The 20,050-nt window shown below is 39.9% G+C and overlaps 1 protein-coding gene across 1 annotated transcript in view; it reads left to right on the top strand.

Moving 5' to 3' along the window:
• PIEZO2 (piezo type mechanosensitive ion channel component 2) overlaps positions 1-20,050 on the top strand; it is a 497,782-nt gene that overhangs the window by 325,555 nt on the left and 152,177 nt on the right. Inside the window, exons 10-13 of the mRNA XM_082257361.1 lie at positions 7,176-7,214; positions 10,030-10,168; positions 11,766-11,902; positions 14,084-14,317. Coding sequence (XP_082113487.1) covers positions 7,176-7,214; positions 10,030-10,168; positions 11,766-11,902; positions 14,084-14,317 — 549 coding nt within the window. The remainder of the gene's footprint in view (positions 1-7,175; positions 7,215-10,029; positions 10,169-11,765; positions 11,903-14,083; positions 14,318-20,050) is intronic.

A 20,050-nucleotide genomic window follows, 5' to 3' on the forward strand; every position in this document is an offset into this window, starting at 1 on the left:
CGCTTCTTTCGCTTTGCCATGGGAGAGGAGCATTATCGGTTTTTTGGCATTACCAGATGGTCTCGCCTCCACTCTTCGGGTCTTCACAAAAGTGTTGGCTCAGTGCTAGCATCGTTACCCCTGCAGGGGATTGCAGTATTGGGCTACTTGGACGACCTCCTCTCCTACTGCTCTGGTGGAAAACCTGGAGATCACTATATAAACTCTAAGATTCTGGATTTTCAGAAGTCTGCTCTGGTTCTGTACACAAAGCTGGATTATCTGGTTCTGACTCTGGTCTCAGACCTAGCCAGAGTGCTCCTTCCTCTGGAAAAACTCCAGAAACTGCAGGCTGCGATTCGTCTCCTGCTGTCCAGCAGATGGTCACCCCTCCTGACTTGCATGCGGGTGCTGGGCCTATTGATGTCTACCCTCGAGGCAGTTCCATTTGCACAGTTACATTTGAGGTCCCTGCAAAGGGAGAGTCTGGGCAAATTGGACAAGAATCCACAGTCTCTGGACAATCAGATCTGGCTGAGCCGGGGAACAAAAGAGTCCCTGATATGGTGGCTTCGTTCTCAGGCGCTTCAGCTGGGCAATTCCTTCATCCCCTTGTATTGGATAGTGATCACAACAGTTGCCAGTCTGTCCGGGTGGGGAGGCGTCCTCTGCAAAAACTCTGCTCAGGGGGTCTGGACACTGGAAGAGTCCAGAGTACTGATCAATGTCCTGGAACTCAGAGCGATCAGACTGTGCCTGAAACATTGGATGGATCATCTTCAGGGATGTCCAGTGCACATTCAATCGGACAATGCCATAGCTGTGGCTTATGTCAATCACCAGGGAGGCACAAGAAGTGTCCTGGTGGCTCTGGAGGTAGTCGGCATTCTAAGGTGGGCAGAACATTTCCTTCTAGTCCTCTCAGCCGTACACATTCCCGGAGTGGAAAACAGGCAGGTGGATTACTCAATCGGCAAGCGTTGGATGAAGGGGATTAGTGCCTTCATCCAGAGGTGTTTCATCTGTTTTGTCTCTGGTGGGGCATCCCCAAGGTGGATCTGTTGGCCTCTCTTCTTAACAGAAAGGTGTAGAGGTTTGTGGCATGGTCGTGGGATCCTCTGGCGGATACCACAGATGTGCTTGTGGCCCCGTGGGGTAATTATCATCTGATTTACGCTTTTCCTTCTCTCAAGCTTCTGCCAAGACTTCTACGCAGGATCGAGGCAGAAGGGATTCTTAGTGGCCTTACAGGGCTTGGTATGCCGATCTGGTGCGGCAGGTCCCCGACGTTCCTTGGAAGCTTCCTCATAGGGAGGATTTGCTGTCCCAAGGGCAAATCTTTCATCCTGCTTTACAGCATTACAGTTGGGTTTGACGACTTGGCTGTTGAACGCCAGGTGCTAAAGGGTAGAGGTTTATCTGAGTTGGTGATTCCAACACTGTTAAAAAGCTAGGAAATCTACTTCTAGGAAGATCTTCCATTGTATGTGGAAGATGAACATCGCATAGTGTGAGTCTCTTGGGGTTCATCCTCGCTCTTTTTCGGTGGCTCGGAGCTTGACCTTCCTTCAATTGGGGGGTTGAGCAGAAACTGGCCTTGAGTACTATCAAGGGCCAGGTGTCGGCCTTGGCAGTCTTGTTTCAACGGTTGTTTGGTTTGTAATTCTTCTGACACTGCTTGTAACAAAACTGAGTACCTATAGCAGAGAGAGGGAGTATACCCCCTGGGACTGCCCAAAGGCATAGCCAGACTTTATTTCCGCCTGGTGTCCTACTCATGTAGGGGGCAGTATAACCCAATGGTTAAGAAGATCAGGAGCTGTGTCAGTCAATGAACATCAGAGAAATGGATTTTACAGTAAGTAAAAAATCCAATTTTTTCCTATATACGCACAGTTTGTTATGATTTCGTCTTTAATATAACTCATTTTATGTATTTAACTGCTACTAACATCATAAGAAACCTAATTTCACATTCATCACTACAATTCATTATTATGCATTTATGCTTTGACTAATCGACTAAAATAGGAAGAGTGCACAAGTTCAGATTTTTTCCAGTTAACCAGTGTAATGATGGCTTTTCTTTTTATGCTATCCTAAAACAATGTTAGATATGGTCAGATAGAAACCCGACTCATTCAGGATCCATTCTTCCAAGTTATTTTTTATGCAATATGCAGTATGATATTATTTGTAGAGTGCTTTGTTTGAAAAATTATATAATGTGAAGTCTGCTTTTTCCACTGGATATGGGGAAAACAAAAGTTATTTGCATAAAAATTTCTTAGAAATTACTGTACATGGTACCATGGTAAGCACCACATATACATATAATATAAGGGGATTTCTACATCAGATACTGTAAATTTTGGATCTCTGTTTTTAACTCTTCCAGAAGCAACCTCACACTGATGCCTGAATATTCACTCTATCTTTCTAAACTGCTGAAGAAAATGTGTTTTCTGTGTTATAAAATAGAATAGAGATGTCACGTTTCTATTACTCCTGAAAACTGTTTTGATTTAAGGTCACCAAAGTTTGGCACGCTCAGTTTTTGGCTTTGTAACAATGTTTGTGTAGGAATCATTCATTGGAATAAAAAGTAACAGAGCATCTTATTTTTGCAGGTTCATACTGCTTGATTTCCTAAATTAATCCATTAATTTCTATTGATTTACATATTGTACACTATATGGTCAAAAATATATAGGCAGCCCTCCAAATTATTGGGTTCAGATGTCTCCATGGAAGGGTACTGGTAATGAATCTGATACAACATACAAAGACATTTGGGACAATTGTGTCCTCCCAACCTTGTGGCTAGGGATGATTGAACTTTTCAAAAGTTCGGTTCGACCAGAACACCCGAACTTCCCGAAAGTTCGGCCCGGATTTCAGAACACCATTGAAATCAATGGGACCTGAACTTCGGTAATCAAAATACACAATTTTGAAGCCCTAAAACCCAATAAATGCCCCTAAAAAGTGCCTAGGGTTCTGGGTCATGCCCCAGGGACTATTAATCACACAAAAAAATTCTTAAAAATTGTCATTTTTGATAAAGAGACAATTATTGAAAACATTTTTGAAAAAAAAAAAGAGATTTCTTTGTATTTAGTGTCTGAGGAGTCTAAAAAGTGTACCTGTGAAGTTTCAGCTCTGTAGCATGTCCAGAACCAGAAAAAAAGTTTGTTTGTATTAGAATTAATACAGAACAGGTTAGTAGCTTCGCTACTTTTACACCCGGCTTTTTGTTGCTGGCGTTTTATTGGGCTTTTTTGAGGGCATGTTTGGAGTCAGGCATGAAATCAGAACTTCTATGTAGGGGTATATATACACACACACATGTATGTATATATACACATACACATATATAGGTGTGAAAGTAGCAGAAACCTATGCTTGCGCTAATGAAATAATTAACAGGCATATGTCTCCGCTCCTATCACACGTATATGTGTGTATGGGTATAAATACATATAAGTGTGTGTGTATATATACCCCTATACAGAATTTCAGATGTTTTGCTTGCCTCCAAAGAGCCCCAAAAAATGCCCAAAAAAATGCCTGCGCCAAAAAAAACGCCCAGGTGTGTTGTTGCAGCCGTTTTTTTTGGGCATTTTTGGGGGGTCTTTGGAGGCAGGCAAAACATCTGAAATTCTGTATAGGGGTATATATACACACACACTTATATGTAATTATACACATACACATATATAGGTATTATAGCAGAGAAGCCATATGGGTGTTAATTATTTCATTAGCACAAGCATAGGTTTCTGCTACTTTCACACCTATATATGTGTATGTGTATATATACATACATGTGTGTGTATATATACCCCTACACAGAAGTTCAGATGTCATGCCTGACTCCAAACATGTCCTCAAAAAAGCCCTATAAATGCCTGCTACAAAAAGCAGGGTGACAGGGGTGAAGCCACCATCCTGTTCCGTAAGTGTTCTAAAAGAAACAAACTTTTCTCTATAGCGTTCACCCTGACATGGAAGGGTTTTGTCACCCTGCCATAGCAGTCAGAGTCAGTTAACCCTACACTACACTACGGTCCCCTTACCCTTAACATTTTCCCTACAGAAACTAGATTATTAAATCTAACTATAGTGGAAAATAGTACCCTAACTACACTAGATATCCCTTTCCTCACACTAATAATTGCTAAATGACACTTTGAAGCAGAAGTAACAGAACTGCTTCCACTGTCTTCCACAGCCCTGTATTAAAATGGTAGAGATTTGGCGGGGCTATCTTATATACTGGGGGGCGTATTCACTAATGATTGGCCTCTGGACCCCCTAGTCACTCCAATCACATTCCTAGCATTCTCCTGCCCCCTCAATTGGCTTTTACTGATGGTTCTGGTCCAATCACGGGCTTTTAAAGCCCAGTTCCTGTCCCTTTGCATTTTGGTCAGTTCTGGTTCGGCCGAACCTCGAGCAGTCAATGTTCGGGTCGAACCGATGGTCGACCCGAACCATTCGATCATCCCTACTTGTGGCAACAGTTTGCGGAAGGCAATTTTCTCTTGTAACATTGCTGTGCCCCGTGCATAAATCTAGGTCTAAAATTTGATGAGCTTGTGTGGAGAACCTTGAGTGGCCTGCACAGGGCCATGATCTCAATCCTATTGAACGCCTTTGGGATGAATTGTAATACCGATTGTGAGCCAGGTTCTTTTATCCAACATCAGTACCTGACCCCAGAAATGCTCTTTTGGCTGAATGAGCACAAAAATATCCCAGACAGAATTGAAAAATTTTGAAAAACTATGGAGGCTGCTAGAGACACATAGGGTTGGGGATGTGTGTGTTGTGTGTGTGTGTTAATCCATAATAATGCCTAAAATTTATGAATGGGATGTCCAAAAAGCTCATGTAGATGTGATGATCAGGTGTCCACGAACTTTTGGTAATATATTGCACATATGCAAATAAAGGGAAATATTTATTTATTTGTTGCGAGAAGAGCGGGAGAGATGTTATTTCAGATGGCAGATGACCTGCAAAATTATTTTTATCTATCTATCCTCTATCATTGCTATTGACTGGGCTCACTGTTATTTCTCTGTTATTGAATGTTCCAATTAATGATACTTCTTTTTATATGCAGAGATATTAAAGAATAAACTGTAGCTAAAATACCTGTTTTTAAAAGTAAAATGTGGAAGGAATTGGCTACAATGAGATAAAATTTTTTTTTATCACATTTTAAATTGCAGGTTCTTTTCCTAATGGGTGCTACAGCTGTGAGGGTACAAAAGGCTAAGTCAAGATACCTACTTAGTCTGATGTCATGGGGTTGTCAAGTATGCATAAAAGACTCTTGACCACTTTAAAAAATATATATTGTTTGAAGATTTTAGAAGGACTAAAATGCTACCTCAGGTTCCTATTTATTTAAACACTGGTAGACATGGACTAGGCTATCTTTTACATGATCTCTGCATAAGGGACTATCAGCTAATCTGAATTTTGAACCCACCACACACATCTTTGGAAGGTATCATGTGATCAAGAGCTATATGTGTCTGGCATTGGAAAATGAAACAACTTTTATTTATTTATTTATTTATTTTTTTACAGAAAGAGTTTAATTCCCTTCAAAAAAGTTCTGAAGCTTTTTTTGTATCTCAAATTGAGCAGATTATTCCAAAAGAAAGGAATGGAAATGCAGGATTTGAGCATTTTTGTGCACTTTAGCACATTTTGTCATGCACTTTTGAGTGATTTTCTGCTCAAATGCAACAAAAAAAAGTAGAAATAATATATGAATAAATAAATGTTAAATAAATTCAGAAATAACTAAAAATATCAAAAAAATAAATAAAAAAAATTAAAAAATATGAATAATACATAATAATAAATACATAATAATTACCCCTAACCTTACCAAAAATATATTAAATAAATTATTATTAATAATAATAATAATAATAATAATAACAATAATAATAATAATGTATTTATTTATCTTGTGTTAGGGTTAGGGAGCTTATTTATTATGATTTTAATATTATTTTTAAGGCTTAGGGGTCAAGGTTAGGGGTTAAATATTTTTGTTTGCTGATTTACTATAACATAGTATTAATTTATTGTATTTATTTTATTATTTATTTAGGGTCATTTTTATTTATGTTTGTATTTATTTTACATTTATTTATTCATTTATTATTATTATTTTTAGAAATAGTAGTAGTAATATTAACACACACAAAAAAAATAATAACCCCAACTCCAAATCCTAACCCTAACCTATCTTTATTTAACTCTGACCCCTAACCCTAAAAATAAGGGCTCTTTCACACTGGCGCTCCGTATGTCCGCAAATCATCCTATTTTTTTGCGGATGATTTGCGGACATAATGTAAGTCAATGGCATTGCGGATGTCAGCGGAATACCATCCGCTGACATCCGATTTTCTTCCTTTCAGTTCTGTTCCGTTTTTTGGAACGGAACAGAACCCTATTTTTCCTCCGTTCCAAAAAACGGAAAGGAAGGAAAATCGGATGTCAGCGGTGTCATCCGCTGACATCCGCAATGCCCATAGACTTACATTATGTCCGCATATCATCCGCAAACGGATGGGATGATATGCGGACATACGGAGCGGATGACACAAATGTCAACCGCTCCGTGAAAAAAAAGAAAAAAAAGTCCCGCAGCGGAGAAAAACAGCAGAGTAGCCGTGTGAAAGAGCCCTTAATAAATAAATAGATAAATAAATAAAATCTAACTGCTAAGTTAGATCTGTGGCAATCTTCAAATAATAATAATAATAATAAAGGAAACGAAAGCTGATAAAAAAGCTAAAAAGCTGAAAGACCTAGCAACAATTGGCTAATAAAAAAAAACAGCAAAGCTCAAAAACGCTGTATAAAAATGCACATAAAGACGTGCGAAAAAACCCTCAAAGATGCTACGCTCAGGTTTGACTTCAGCGTAACACTCTGTCCCAGCAAAGACGGTTATCATCGCTTTATATGTTATTGTTTGATTACTTTAACAACATTTGGTATTTTAGCTATTAGTTTACCTTTAATGATAAAGAGGGGGTATTTTATTTTGCTTTACATTTTTGCTATGCAATTTCAGAAAATATCTAGTAACATTTTGTAATCCACAGCGATGTTGTATTGGTGGCTATTATTAATTTACTCTGCTTTGCTTTTTGCAGCTTCTTTCCATGACCCAAGATGAATTCAAGTCATCTGATGTTAGTATACAACAAAATTCATTCCACATTTGCCTTTCACTCTGCCTGTATACATGTGCAGAAGTGATAAATTCCAAGTATAAGCATATATTATGCAGAGGTGATATATATATGTATTTCACTTTGCCTGTATACATGTGCAGAAGTGATAAATACATGTTAGTATATATTATGCAGAGCTGATATATGTGTGTGTATATACATATATATATATATATATATATATATATATATATATATATATATACATATATTATACAGTAAATATATATATATATATATATATATATATATATATATATATATATGTGTGTGTGTGTGTGTGCGTATACAGTATATATATATATATATATATATATATATATATATATATATATATATATATATATATATATATATATATATATATATATATATATGTGTGCGTATACAGTATATATATATATATATATATATATATATATATATACATACATATATAGAAAATGCTGTAGCAATGAATAAAACAGAATACCTTGGAACTGCCCATTTTTAGATTATCTTTATTATAGTCTCCAGTCATTTATGTTTAATTGCAAAAGTAAAGGAAATATAATTAATTTCTATTTCAAAATCTTTTAAGTCTAAATGCTCTTTTTCTTTAAATCAGCTAGGCACATTCTAGGTGAATAAAAATTAAAAGTGTGCAAAGTCTTACAATTTGTGTTTTTTAGGAAGAAGCAACAGTCTGAGTAGTGGTCCCTCTGCAGAGATTCAACATGCCCTCTGATAAGTTAGATCTGTGGCGATCTTCAAAGCGTCTGTTTTCTGCTGAATAAAGATTACTAGCTCTGACTCAACAGCCATGTCAGACCTTTGCAGGGAGACCACTGCTTCCACAAAAATAGCAAGAGTCCTTCTTTGCAGCATGCTGGAAAAGTTCTGTCTTTTCTGCTCAGACTTTGGCTGTTTCTAAGGAAAACACATTTTTGTATGCTTTTTGTTTGATGTACTTAGAATCTATTTAGATGATTTAAACATAAAGTTTAATTGAGCATTAAATAATGTGAAAATGCAGTTCTTTATAATAACAATGAACAGAATAAGATAATGAATTGTTGCATAAATGAAATGCAAGTGAATCTTAAATGAGTAAAACACAAATGAAAAAAAAAAAACAAAAACTGACTCATTTGATGACATGGCTATGTCTATTTTAGTTTTAAAGCTGATCTCCAGGTTTCATTGGGCTTTTAAATAGTGTAGTTCAAGCTGGTCCAAACAATCTTTTTAGTTCACTAATGGTTGCAGAGGCTGTGGGCACTGTAATGCATTTGTAGCCTCAGCATCATATATTATACAGTGCTGTGTACCGGCAGTGGGACGAGAAATTCCTGTCCAACTCCCGAAAATAAATCAGGTCAGCCTTTCACAGGGAGTTTTGTATTCTATGAATGAGTATAAAGCTTCCTCTGATTGTTTCGGTCTGAGAATTGTATGCTGAGGTTAAACAGCTCACACAGCCACTACAACTGTTGTTGTAGAACCTGGAAATCAGCTTTAGGCCCCTTTCACACCGTTTGTCCGTTTTTCATTAATCTGTTGACTGATGAAAAAGGACATCAATGCATCTCTATGGAAAAACAGATGTAAATGGATTATCATCATTTACATCCGTTTACATCCGCTTTGACCAACATCCATTTTTGGGAACGGATCAAAGTCCTATTTTTTCTTCTGTTAAAACATTAGATTGGATGAAAAACGGATGTAAACGGACAAATGGTGCATTTTTGCATGAAAAAAAATGCCTCTGGATTCAGGTGGTTAAGGACTATAGCTGAAAGATGTAAAAGCTGATGAAAAACAGGGCACATTCCCTATGATTAGTGCAGCCGCTAATTATCACCTTCTCTGCAATTTTCCTCTGATCCACTGCCCTACTCTGTTTTACACCCTTCTAAATCCTTCACCCCTTTACTTTCTTCCCTTTTCATATTGATTCCTGCATTAAAGTTGTTCTAAAAGCAGAAGGTTTTTTTATGTTAATGGATTCTTTCCATTAAGGTAAAGAAATCTTCTTCAAGAAGCTCCCCCCCAGCCCCACCTGAATACTTACCTGAGCCCGATCTCAATCCAACAATGTGCATGAGAGCAGAGGCTCTCATGGCTCTCTGTCTCCTCATTGGCTCAGACACAGCAGTCAATGGCTCCTGCTTTTGTCAATCACAACCAGTGAGGAGGGAGCTGTGATCTGTGTGTCTTATGGACACACAGAGTTGGCTCGTGAGTGAGCACGCATGAGTGCCCCCATAGCAAGCAACTTGCTATGGGTGTACTGGACAGGGGGGAGGGGCTAGGAACAATGACTTGGGACCCGAGAAGAGGAGGATCTGGGCTGCTCAGTGCAAAACCACTGCCAAGAACAGGTAAGTATAAAATGTTTGTTTTTGTTTTTTAAATAAAATGTTATCCTTTACAATCACTTTCAGCAGCTGTCATATTTATGTATACATGCTGAACTGCCTCTCATACATATTTCATTGCTGCTATAAGTATGTGTCATGAATTATGGAGCTTGTACTAAAAGAGAAGATAACTTTCATTCTGTTTAATGGTCTAGCAGAATCTATCTGTAGAGTTTGAAGCTATCCTTTACCTACATTTAGGTGTTTAAAATGATCTTCACTCATGTTGTATGTAGGTAACATTACTTGAGCAGATGTAGTGGATAAGTGCTATGCTATTAACATACATTTTACTGAAAAGCAGTATGTTTGCAATATGTTTTATTTTGTTTCGCCATTAATAAATCTTACAAACCGCTACTTAACAGGTACTGCTTGTAACAGTTAATGGGACTCCAGTTGATTACCATTCAATAAATACATCACTTCCTATAGAGAATGGCCCAACTAAAATAGATATGTACTCCACACCACAATACAAGTGGGAGCACAATGATGAAATCTCAGGTAACAGCTTTTTTCTAGCTTATTGTGTTGATGTATGGTTGATGTATATAAAGGTGCTAAAATATCTAATGTTCACCCTGTATTTGATGCTGTTAAACAAAATAGCTTTTAGTCCTTGTTAAAGAAAAAGACCTCATAAAATGCTTTATTAATGTAATCCTGTACTATTTTTACTAGTGATCGACCGATATCGGTTTTTCGTTGCCGATACCGATATTTTGGCCATTGCATATCGGTATCGGACGATATTTTCATACATTTAAAAAAAATCAAAATTTTTTTTATCACTTGACAGGTACTCTTGTGGAGGGATCTGGGGGTCTAAAAGACCCCAAACCCCTCCTCTGCACTTGAAAGCATTCAAAACTCCTAGTTTGGCTGTTTTTAATGCTGTCATTTTTTTAATTCTGGCGCCGAGTACCTGGAAGTGATCTCATGACATTACTTCCGGATTTTTCGATCAGAGCCGAATGCGGCTTTGATTGGGTCTTCGGCAGCCGTGCAGGCTGGTTGACTGGGTCTCCCGGTGGGATGGGAGACCCGGGCGAGCCACGGAAGGCAGCGGGAAGGGGGAGGACGTCCCCTGCCACTCCTTGTAATGACAGCTTGTAACTTCTCAGCCACATTGGTTGTCATTACAAGACAGCCGACCATCAGTTATGGATGCTGGTACCGGGGTGATGCCTCTAGCTGCAGGCATCAGTCTGGTACAAGCACTTTCCCGAAATATCGGCAATATCGGTCACTTGCAGATACTACCTCCTATGTGATAGTGATCAGGCCTGGCACTAGGTTTCTCAGGCAATGAATATTATGGAGGGTGGAGAGTTGTGTACATCTGTGCCCCATAACCAAAGTTTGAGTTGCATTGGTGATCCAGGGGTACATTGAGAAGGTGCTGTTAAAGTAGAATGTGATGCCTTATGGAGTCCCCTGTATAGGTGTTGTGTTATCTTCTAAGATAGCAGTCCAGTGTTCCTTTACCTAATTGATTCCCAAATCATTTTCCCTCTTTCTTCTCAGGACCAGAATGCCTAATTTTGCAAAAGTGTTGGTTTTGCACACAATTATTAGCTGTGATTACAAAGATGCTGAATAACATTTGCCTCATGCTTGTATGAGTGCTTGGTGTTTACACAAATGGGTTAACTTGAAAGAGTCATGTGCCCTTTTATTATAGTCAATAATGTAAAGTAATTTTCTGTTTGAATATACAATCATATATAAGGGAAAGGAAAAAAGTATTTTTTTTTTTTTCAAATATGTAATTAGAGGCTTGAAACAAACGTAGATTCGCTAGACTTACCAGGTGAGTGAAAATTTACTTTGCAAAGTTCCCCTTTACCACTTTCGTAAATAAACTCCAGTAAATGCAAATATTGTGCTCAGAGCCCAGCAGGTATGTAAAGATCTGGAGACTAAGGTGAAGGAGTTGGTATTTAGGTTTTTACAGTGCCATATTGGATGAGCCTGCATGAACCCCTTTTTTAACCTTATCTTATGCTTTGTCTTGCTGATCAAGTTCATAGCAATAAAAATGTATGTAGTACTCAGCATGCGTGCTATGAAGAAGAATTAGTAACATGTGTTCCATTAGAAAAGAAAGAAGAGGAAGAAGAAGAGATAGAGGTGGAAGTTTCTGAGAAAAAAGAAAATACCAAGGTTCACGTCATGGTTGTTGCATTACAGTTCATCATGAAGCAAAGCTATATTTGTGCTCTCATTTCTATGATGGTAAGCTGTAATAACACAAACTAATGCCATGTAGCTATAATAAACTAAGGTTGATTGCATAAAGAACAACTGGATTTTCCCATTTTCAAATTTTCAATGGAGTGCAAGAGCCTTACAGGTTTTTGCCTTGGCTAAATCTTGTTTGTGATAAAATGTTGCGCCAGCTGATTAAAAGGTTCAGCTTTGGTGCCCTGGAACTAGTATGTTTCTAAGAGGGCAGAAAATGGTTTCCCCTTTTAGAGACTATAATTTATATACTTATCTTAACAGCATCGTATCTCTAAAGAGCAAATTCAGCTTTATAACATTTCCTGTCTATAACATACACTGTATATTTTTATATTTTTGGTATATTTTGTATATTTTATATTTGCTTACCTTTCTTACCTTTTTCTTATCAACTTTCTACATTGCTATGGTCTTTTGGTCCAGCTGAACAGTACCAGTTACCCTGGGTAACCTGTCAACACACGGAGCCCGTTTTTGACTAAATGGCTATTGTGATTACACAATACTATAACTGACATAGAAAATCACCGGGCTACTCTCTAAATCCAAAGAGAGAAGCAGAATACACTTTTTTTTAATCCACCCACTTAGTAAATTTATTAAAGAGGACACAAAAAATGTTCTTACCGAGCTTCAGGCAAAAAAAGGCAAATGAATGCATTTATTAAAAAAATAAATTAAATGTACCTAAAAAAAATGTAAGCACCTGTAACAAATGTGGAAAATATAAATAATAATCGAATAACAGTGGGAAACAACAAACTTTATAAAAAACAAAAGACTACATACACTTGAGCAGATTAGCTCTTAATTGTTGCAGCACAATATACTGAAATTGCAGGTATACTGGACAGCCACTGAAATATCTAGTGAATATTTAAAATGAACAGACACACCAAGAGCAGTTTTGATAAAAAGCATAAAACAAAACCTTTACTGGACATCAAAATACATAAAGTTCCTTATACATAAAATGTACCATACACATTACACAAAATACCACAACATAAACATACACTCCTATTCCCAATATCCAAAAATATCAAAAAATACTTAACTCTGGTAGTTGAATGTCACACTAGAAGCTTACACTAGATAGCTAGAAAAACAGGACAATAAGAAATCCTGGTTGCATGCTTGGTCTTTCCACAGCTCCAAAAAACAGACTATTCCTCATGCCATGGACTCTTTTTATAGTCCTGTATACCAGAGACCATCCACAGGATGTAATCATTCCTCTTGAACACTCACACGTCATTTTGTGAATGAGGTCAGCAACACATGGTTGCAATGCTCCCCACAACCACATGGTCAATTGGATATGCGGCAGCCATCTTTAAATACACAACATCAAAAGCTCAGTAAACCACCTGTAGGTGAGAGATATTATTACACATGAATGGGGACATTTGTCATGAATCAGTTAAAAAATATCCACAACTGATACAGCACCTACATTTTTCTTGATTTTATCCTTCTGTAAACCATTATTCAGCAGCAATCAGAATGGGAAAGAGAGCCAGTTCTAAGCTAATGAGACTCTGCTGACAGGAGGAGAACAGAATGTGCAGATGCAATATCAATGTGCCGCTGCTCCTCTATAGGTTATTCAGGAAGTTGGGGGTTCGTCATGACCAGTGTTCTTGACCGTGCTTTTGCTACAGTGAAGGTCAACAGCCTGGTAGTGTTATGTGTGAAATGGAGTGACTGCCTGCTGTACAAATTTAGAAATACTGTGCTTTGGCAGGTAAAACAGTTTCCATTTATGTGCTTCATCTTTGCATTTAGCCATTTACAGTACCTAGAGTTCAATTTTAAGTTAGTATCTAAATGAAATGTCACAGATCTCTTTTTTTTTTACATTTTGAAATTTGATTTTACACTTTTGTCAACAACCACCTCCCTGCTGGATTTCCAGAGACTTTTAAAAAACCAAAAGAGTGTCATATTCGGTAGAACTCAAGCAAAACATGTTGTTGATCTCCACCCTTAGACTGTATATAGTTGTTATTTTTTATGTGTTTTAAATTTTATTGTAAATCACATTTTTATTTTCTTTTGTCCTCATCTAGAGAATCCCTGCATGTAAAAAATGCTTATTAAAGTTTATATTCTAATTGATTGTTATGCAATATGCTTACAAAGTCTGAAATCTATCTGGTCTCCTTTTAGGCATGGAGCATCACGTACCACAGTTGGTTAACCTTTGTGTTGCTAATTTGGTCATGTGCCCTCTGGATGATTCGTGATAGGAGGAAATATGCCATGATTAGTTCACCCTTTATGGTCATGTATGGCAATCTGTTATTAACTTTACAGTATATATGGAGCATAGAGTTGGATCCAGAGCTAAGTGAAGTTTCAGGTCTTCTTGAAAGAAAGGAACCAAAAGAGCTTGCATCAAAGGTGAGCTTTGGCACAAAAAATGTATGTGTAGAAGTGGGCCAAGTAGAAAAAGCTTGGCTCAAGAGGCATTTTTACAAATTTGTATGCATAAATATCTTACATTGATTATATAACAAATAATGTACAGTGGGTACGGAAAGTATTCAGACCCCCCTTACATTTTTCACTCTTTGTTATATTGCAGCCATTTGCTAAAATCATTTAAGTTCATTCTTCTTCCTCATAAATTTACACATAGCACCCCATACTGACAGAAAAACACAGAATTGTTGACATTGTTGCAGATTTATTAAAAAAGAAAAACTGAAATATCACATGGTCCTAAGTATTCAGACCCTTTTCTGTGACACTCATATATTTAACTCAGGTGCTTTCCATTTCTTCTGATCATCCTTGAGATGGTTCTACACCTTCATTTGAGTTCAGCTGTGTTTGATTATACTGATTGGACTTGATTAGGAAAGCCACACACCTGTCTATATAAGACCTTCCAGATCACAATGCATGTCAGAGCAAATGAGAATCATGAGGTCAAAGGAACTGCCTGAAGAGCTCAGAGACAGAATTGTGGCAAGGCACAGATCTGGCCAAGGTTACAAAAAGATTTCTGCTGCACTTAAGGTTCCTAAGAGCACAGTGGCCTCCATAATCCTCAAATGGAAGACGTTTGGGACGACCAGAACCCTTCCTAGAGCTGGCCGTCCGGCCAAACTGAGCTATCGGGGGAGAAGAGCCTTGGTGAGAGAGGTAAAGAAGAACCCAAAGATCACTGTGGCTGAGCTCCAGAGATGCAGTCAGGAGATGGGAGAAAGTTGTAGAAAGTCAACCATCACTGCAGCCCTCCACCAGTCGGGGCTTTATGGCAGAGTAGCCCGACGGAAGCCTCTCCTCAGTGTAAGACACATGAAAGCCTGCATGGAGTTTGCTAAAAAACACCTGAAGGACTCCAAAATGGTGAGAAATAAGATTCTCTGGTCTGATGAGACCAAAATAGAACTTTTTGGCCTTAATTCTAAGCGGTATGTGTGGAGAAAACAAGGCACTGCTCATCACCTGTCCAATACAGTCCCAACAGTGAAGCATGGTGGTGGCAGCATCATGCTGTGGGGGTGTTTTTCAGCTGCAGGGACAGGACGACTGGTTGCAATCGAGGGAAAGATGAATGCGGCCAAGTACAGGGATATCCTGGACAAAAACCTTCTCCAGAGTGCTCTGGACCTCAGACTGGGCCGAAGGTTTACCTTCCAACAAGACAATGACCCTTAGCACACAGCTAAAATAACGAAGGAGTGGCTTCACAACAACTCCGTGACTGTTCTTGAATGGCCCAGCCAGAGCCCTGACTTAAACCCAATTGAGCATCTCTGGAGAGACCTAAAATGGCTGTCCACCAACGTTTACCATCCAACCTGACAGAACTGGAGAGGATCTGCAAGGAGGAATGGCAGAGGATCCCCAAATCCAGGTGTGAAAGACTTGTTGCATCTTTCCCAAAAAGACTCCTGGCTGTATTAGATCAAAAGGGGGCTTCTACTAAATACTGAGCAAAGGGTCTGAATACTTAGGACCATGTGATATTTCAGTTTTTCTTTTTTAATAAATCTGCAACAATGTCAACAATTCTGTGTTTTTCTGTCAGTATGGGGTGCTATGTGTACATTCATGAGGAAGAAGAATGAACTTAAATGATTTTAGCAAATGGCTGCAATATAACAAAGAGTGAAAAATTTAAGGGGGTCTGAATACTTTCCGTACCCACTGTATATTACTATTCATTGCCATTACATACAGTATGTATTTCAATCAATGAGTCAGGTGTTCCATAAATTCAGGTGTGGAATTGGCCTGCCATATAGAAATATCAAATACATTTAGTTACCTGCTGTTCACAACAAGACTGTGTTGTAAAGCAATATGGCCTGGTGAAAACATATTTCCGAGGACCTCAGAAGAAGTTGTTTAAGCTTATAATGTTTGAAAGTGTTTTAAAAGGATTAATGAATTTCTGAATTGAGCCTCTCTCAGAATGTAGAGAAATTGATAAGAAAAATAAGATAATAAATTGATAATGAAAATCAGCAATGATGCTTCTCTTCCTTTTAGCTTTTAAAAAGTACCAGGTTACAAACAACCACAACTGCCTCCAAACTGGTGGGAAATGGGAGTACATTTGAACCCTTTCTTCAATGTCAGGAAAGGGGTACTGGCACAAATTCTTCTTCTACCAACCCATGGGAGTCTGGGCATTAGTTAACCAAAAATTTGAGCTTGATTTATTAAATGCAAATAAGCTATTCACTTTGCAAGGGCATTTTCCCGTAGCTTAGTGAATGAGCTGAATCTCTGCAAACTTCCATCATCCAATCATGTGCAAGCAATCAGTTTTCCATGCATGTGATTTTGTATTCTTTTAAAAGTGAATATTCACCATGTTCTATAAGCCAGGAGAAAGTTCCCTTGCAAAGTAAAATGTTCCTTGCAAAGTGAAGTCTATTTTCCTTATTTTCCTAGTAAATCAACCCCTTTGTCTGCTGGACCACCAGTATGACAAGGGTTGGATATGTGAGGTTTTTTTCTGACTATCAAATCTAAAAGCAAAACGATGCAGTGCTATACATCAAAAGACTATTACATTAATGTCACACCAATCATAAATAAAACATATACCATGCATATAAAACTATATATAGAAAGTCCCAAGTGCATAATTCCCTATGTGTCTTTCTTCAGATCACTCAATTTATATCACTCAATGTGCTATTTATACTCTTGCAAAACACATGTCTACTCTTCCACTTCTCTACCTTAAGTGAACCACCAATGTGGTAGATATTACTCACATGAAATGTAAGGTCAAAAACAGCTCAAGCCCCCTTTAAATGGAATCCTGTATGCTCAACAGGCCACAGCACCATTCCCTTTTAAATGGAATCCTGTATGCTCAGCAGATTAAGCACTAGTGTATAGGGTTGAGCGAACACCTAGATGTCCGTGTTCGACGGGTTCGGCCGAACTTTAAAAAAAAGTCCGGGTCCGTGTCCCGGACTTTTACCGAACTTTTCCCGGACACCGAACCCCATTGAAGTCAATGGGGACCCGAACTTTAAGGCACTAAAATGGCTCTAAAACACCAAAGGAAAGGGCTAGAGTGCTGCAAATGGCAGCAAAACGTAATTAAGAGCATGGCAAGTGCTCTGCAAACAAATGTGGATAGGGAAATAACTTAAAACAACAAAAAAAAACAGAAAAATAAAACAATGTTCTTCTTCATCTCTGAAGGACGAGGCCCATATGGAGTAGGAGGGAGGTTAAGGTGGTGGTGGATGTGGCGGTGACATAGGCGTGCGCACAGGGTGTGCTGGGTGTGCCTGGGCACACCCTAATCACCTAGGGCACATAGCATTGCCAGTGAGGAGATGGGAAAGATCTCCCTGGGACCTGCTCTGCTCTATTTCTCCTTGCCTACAGGTACATGGCCCCGATACATTACTCTCCCTGCTGGCAAACACATGCATGTGTATTTCAACTTTGGGGTGCACACCTTAATGCAATAGGCTGCGCACACCTATGGGCGGTGTAGGTGGAAGCGGCGGTGGAGGAGGACCAGGGCCGGATTAACAGCATCATGGGCTTGGTGCTGAGGATTTTGAAGGGCCTTAGGGCCGTGCCTTGCCATGCACCCAGAGGAGGAAGGGTGCAGCCATGCATGCCTAATTCAACATGGGATGCTGTCTCTGAAGCCCATAAACACATCCATGCATCGCCAACTGTCCCTCCTTGTCCGGCCTTCACGCTGTGTGGGGAGGTTCTGAGGGTGCTGCCTGGGGAAGCGAGCATAGAAGCCAGACTTCTGTGTTTACAAGTGACAGAAGAGCGGTAACAGTGAATATGGCCAACCCGGGGCCTATATAAAAGGTAGGGGCCTGGAGCTGCAGCTCCAATAGCCCCTACATTAATCTGGCCCTGAGGAGGAGGACGAGGTAGCCAACACTGCTTCTTTTCACAAATTTTAAATGAGGGTACACCCCAAAAGAGTGAGAAAGAGCAAAAATGGAACAATGGGTGGGTAAGGTCGGTATCCATTGCTATTCTGCATAAGGTACGGAAAAGTCCCGTGGGATCCATGCCTGGTTCATTTTAATGAACGTGAGCTTGTCCACATTGTCTCTGGACAGGCGGCTGCGCTTGTCTGTTATAACGCCCCCAGCCGTGCTAAATACCCGTTCAGATAATACACTGGCTGCAGGGCACGCCAGCACCTCCAAGGCGTAAAGGGCAAGCTCAGGCCATGTGCCCAATTTGGAGACCCAGAAGTTGAAGGGGGCAGACCCGTCATTCACTACATGTAGGCGTGTGCACACATACTGCTCCACCATGTTGGTAAAATGCTGCCTCCTGCTAAGACGTTCCATCTGAGCTGCTGGTGCTGCTGTTTGTTGTGGCGTGCTGACAAAGCTTTTCCACATTTCGGCCATGCTAACCCTGCCTTCTGAGGTGCTGGCGGTGCCCTGGTTGCGTTGGCGACCTCCTCCTCCTCCTCCTCTGCCTTGTGCTTCCACTGTGGCCCCGCTGTCAGATGGGAATGCCAGCAGCATGGCGTCTACCAGCGTGCGCTTGTACTCGCGCATCTTGCGATCGCGCTCCAGTGAGTGAATTAAGGACGGTACGTTGTCCTTGTAACGGGGATCCAGCAGCGTGGCCACCCAGTAATCAGCACAAGTTAGAATGTGGGCAACTCGGCGGTCGTTGTGGAGACACTGCAGCATGTAATCGCTCATGTGTGCCAGGCTGCCCAGAGGCAACGAAAGGCTGTCCTCTGTGGGAGGTGTATGGTCCGTGTCCTCTGTATCCCCCCAGCCACGCACCAGTGATGGCCATGAGCTGGCCTGGGTGCCACCCTGCTGTGAACATGGTTCCATCTCCTCCTCCAGCTCCTCCTCCTCCTCATCCTCCTCATCCTCCAGAACTGTGCCCCTGCTGGACAATTGTGTCCCTGGCGTTTGCGTGTGCAGGAACCCACCCTCGGAGCCCCTTGCGAATGACTGCCCTGAAAGCCTTGGAAATGTTACCTCTTCATCCTCCTCCTCCTCCTCATCCTGTGCCACATCCTCTTCCATCATCGCCCGAATTGTTTTTTCAAGGAGGCATAGAAGTGGGATAGTTAAGCTGAGAACGGCGTCATTGCCACTGGCCATGTTGGTGGAGTACTCAAAACAGCGCAACAAGGCACACAGGTCTCGCATGGAGGCCCAGTTAAATTAAATAGCGGAATAGAAAATATGATCCAAAAAAAGTGTATGTATATCACACGTACACAACCACACTAGGCCCCAATTACTATTGTTTGTACCCCTAAAAGGCTAGATGAGGAGTAGGGGGAGTATGGAACAGGCAGCACCCTCAAACCTTCAGAAGTATGAGATGAACCCCAACAACTTGGAAAGGTGGATCTCTCTCACACGTACCGACACAGACTATCCCGCAATTCAATTGATCCTCAAAGGTTTTTATTGAATAGCGGAATAGGAAATATGATCAAAAAAAGTGTATGTATCTCGCACGTACACAACCACACTAGGCCCCAATTACTATTGTTTGTACCCCTAAAAGGCTAGATGAGGAGTAGGGGGGGTATGGAACAGGCAGCACCCTCAAACCTTCAGAAGTATGAGATGAACCCCAACAACTTGGAAAGGTGGATCTCTCTCACACGTACCGACACAGACTATCCCG

Source organism: Pelophylax lessonae (genome assembly GCF_965119305.1).
Source record: "Pelophylax lessonae genome assembly, chromosome: 5".
NCBI classification, from domain to species: domain Eukaryota; kingdom Metazoa; phylum Chordata; class Amphibia; order Anura; family Ranidae; genus Pelophylax; species Pelophylax lessonae.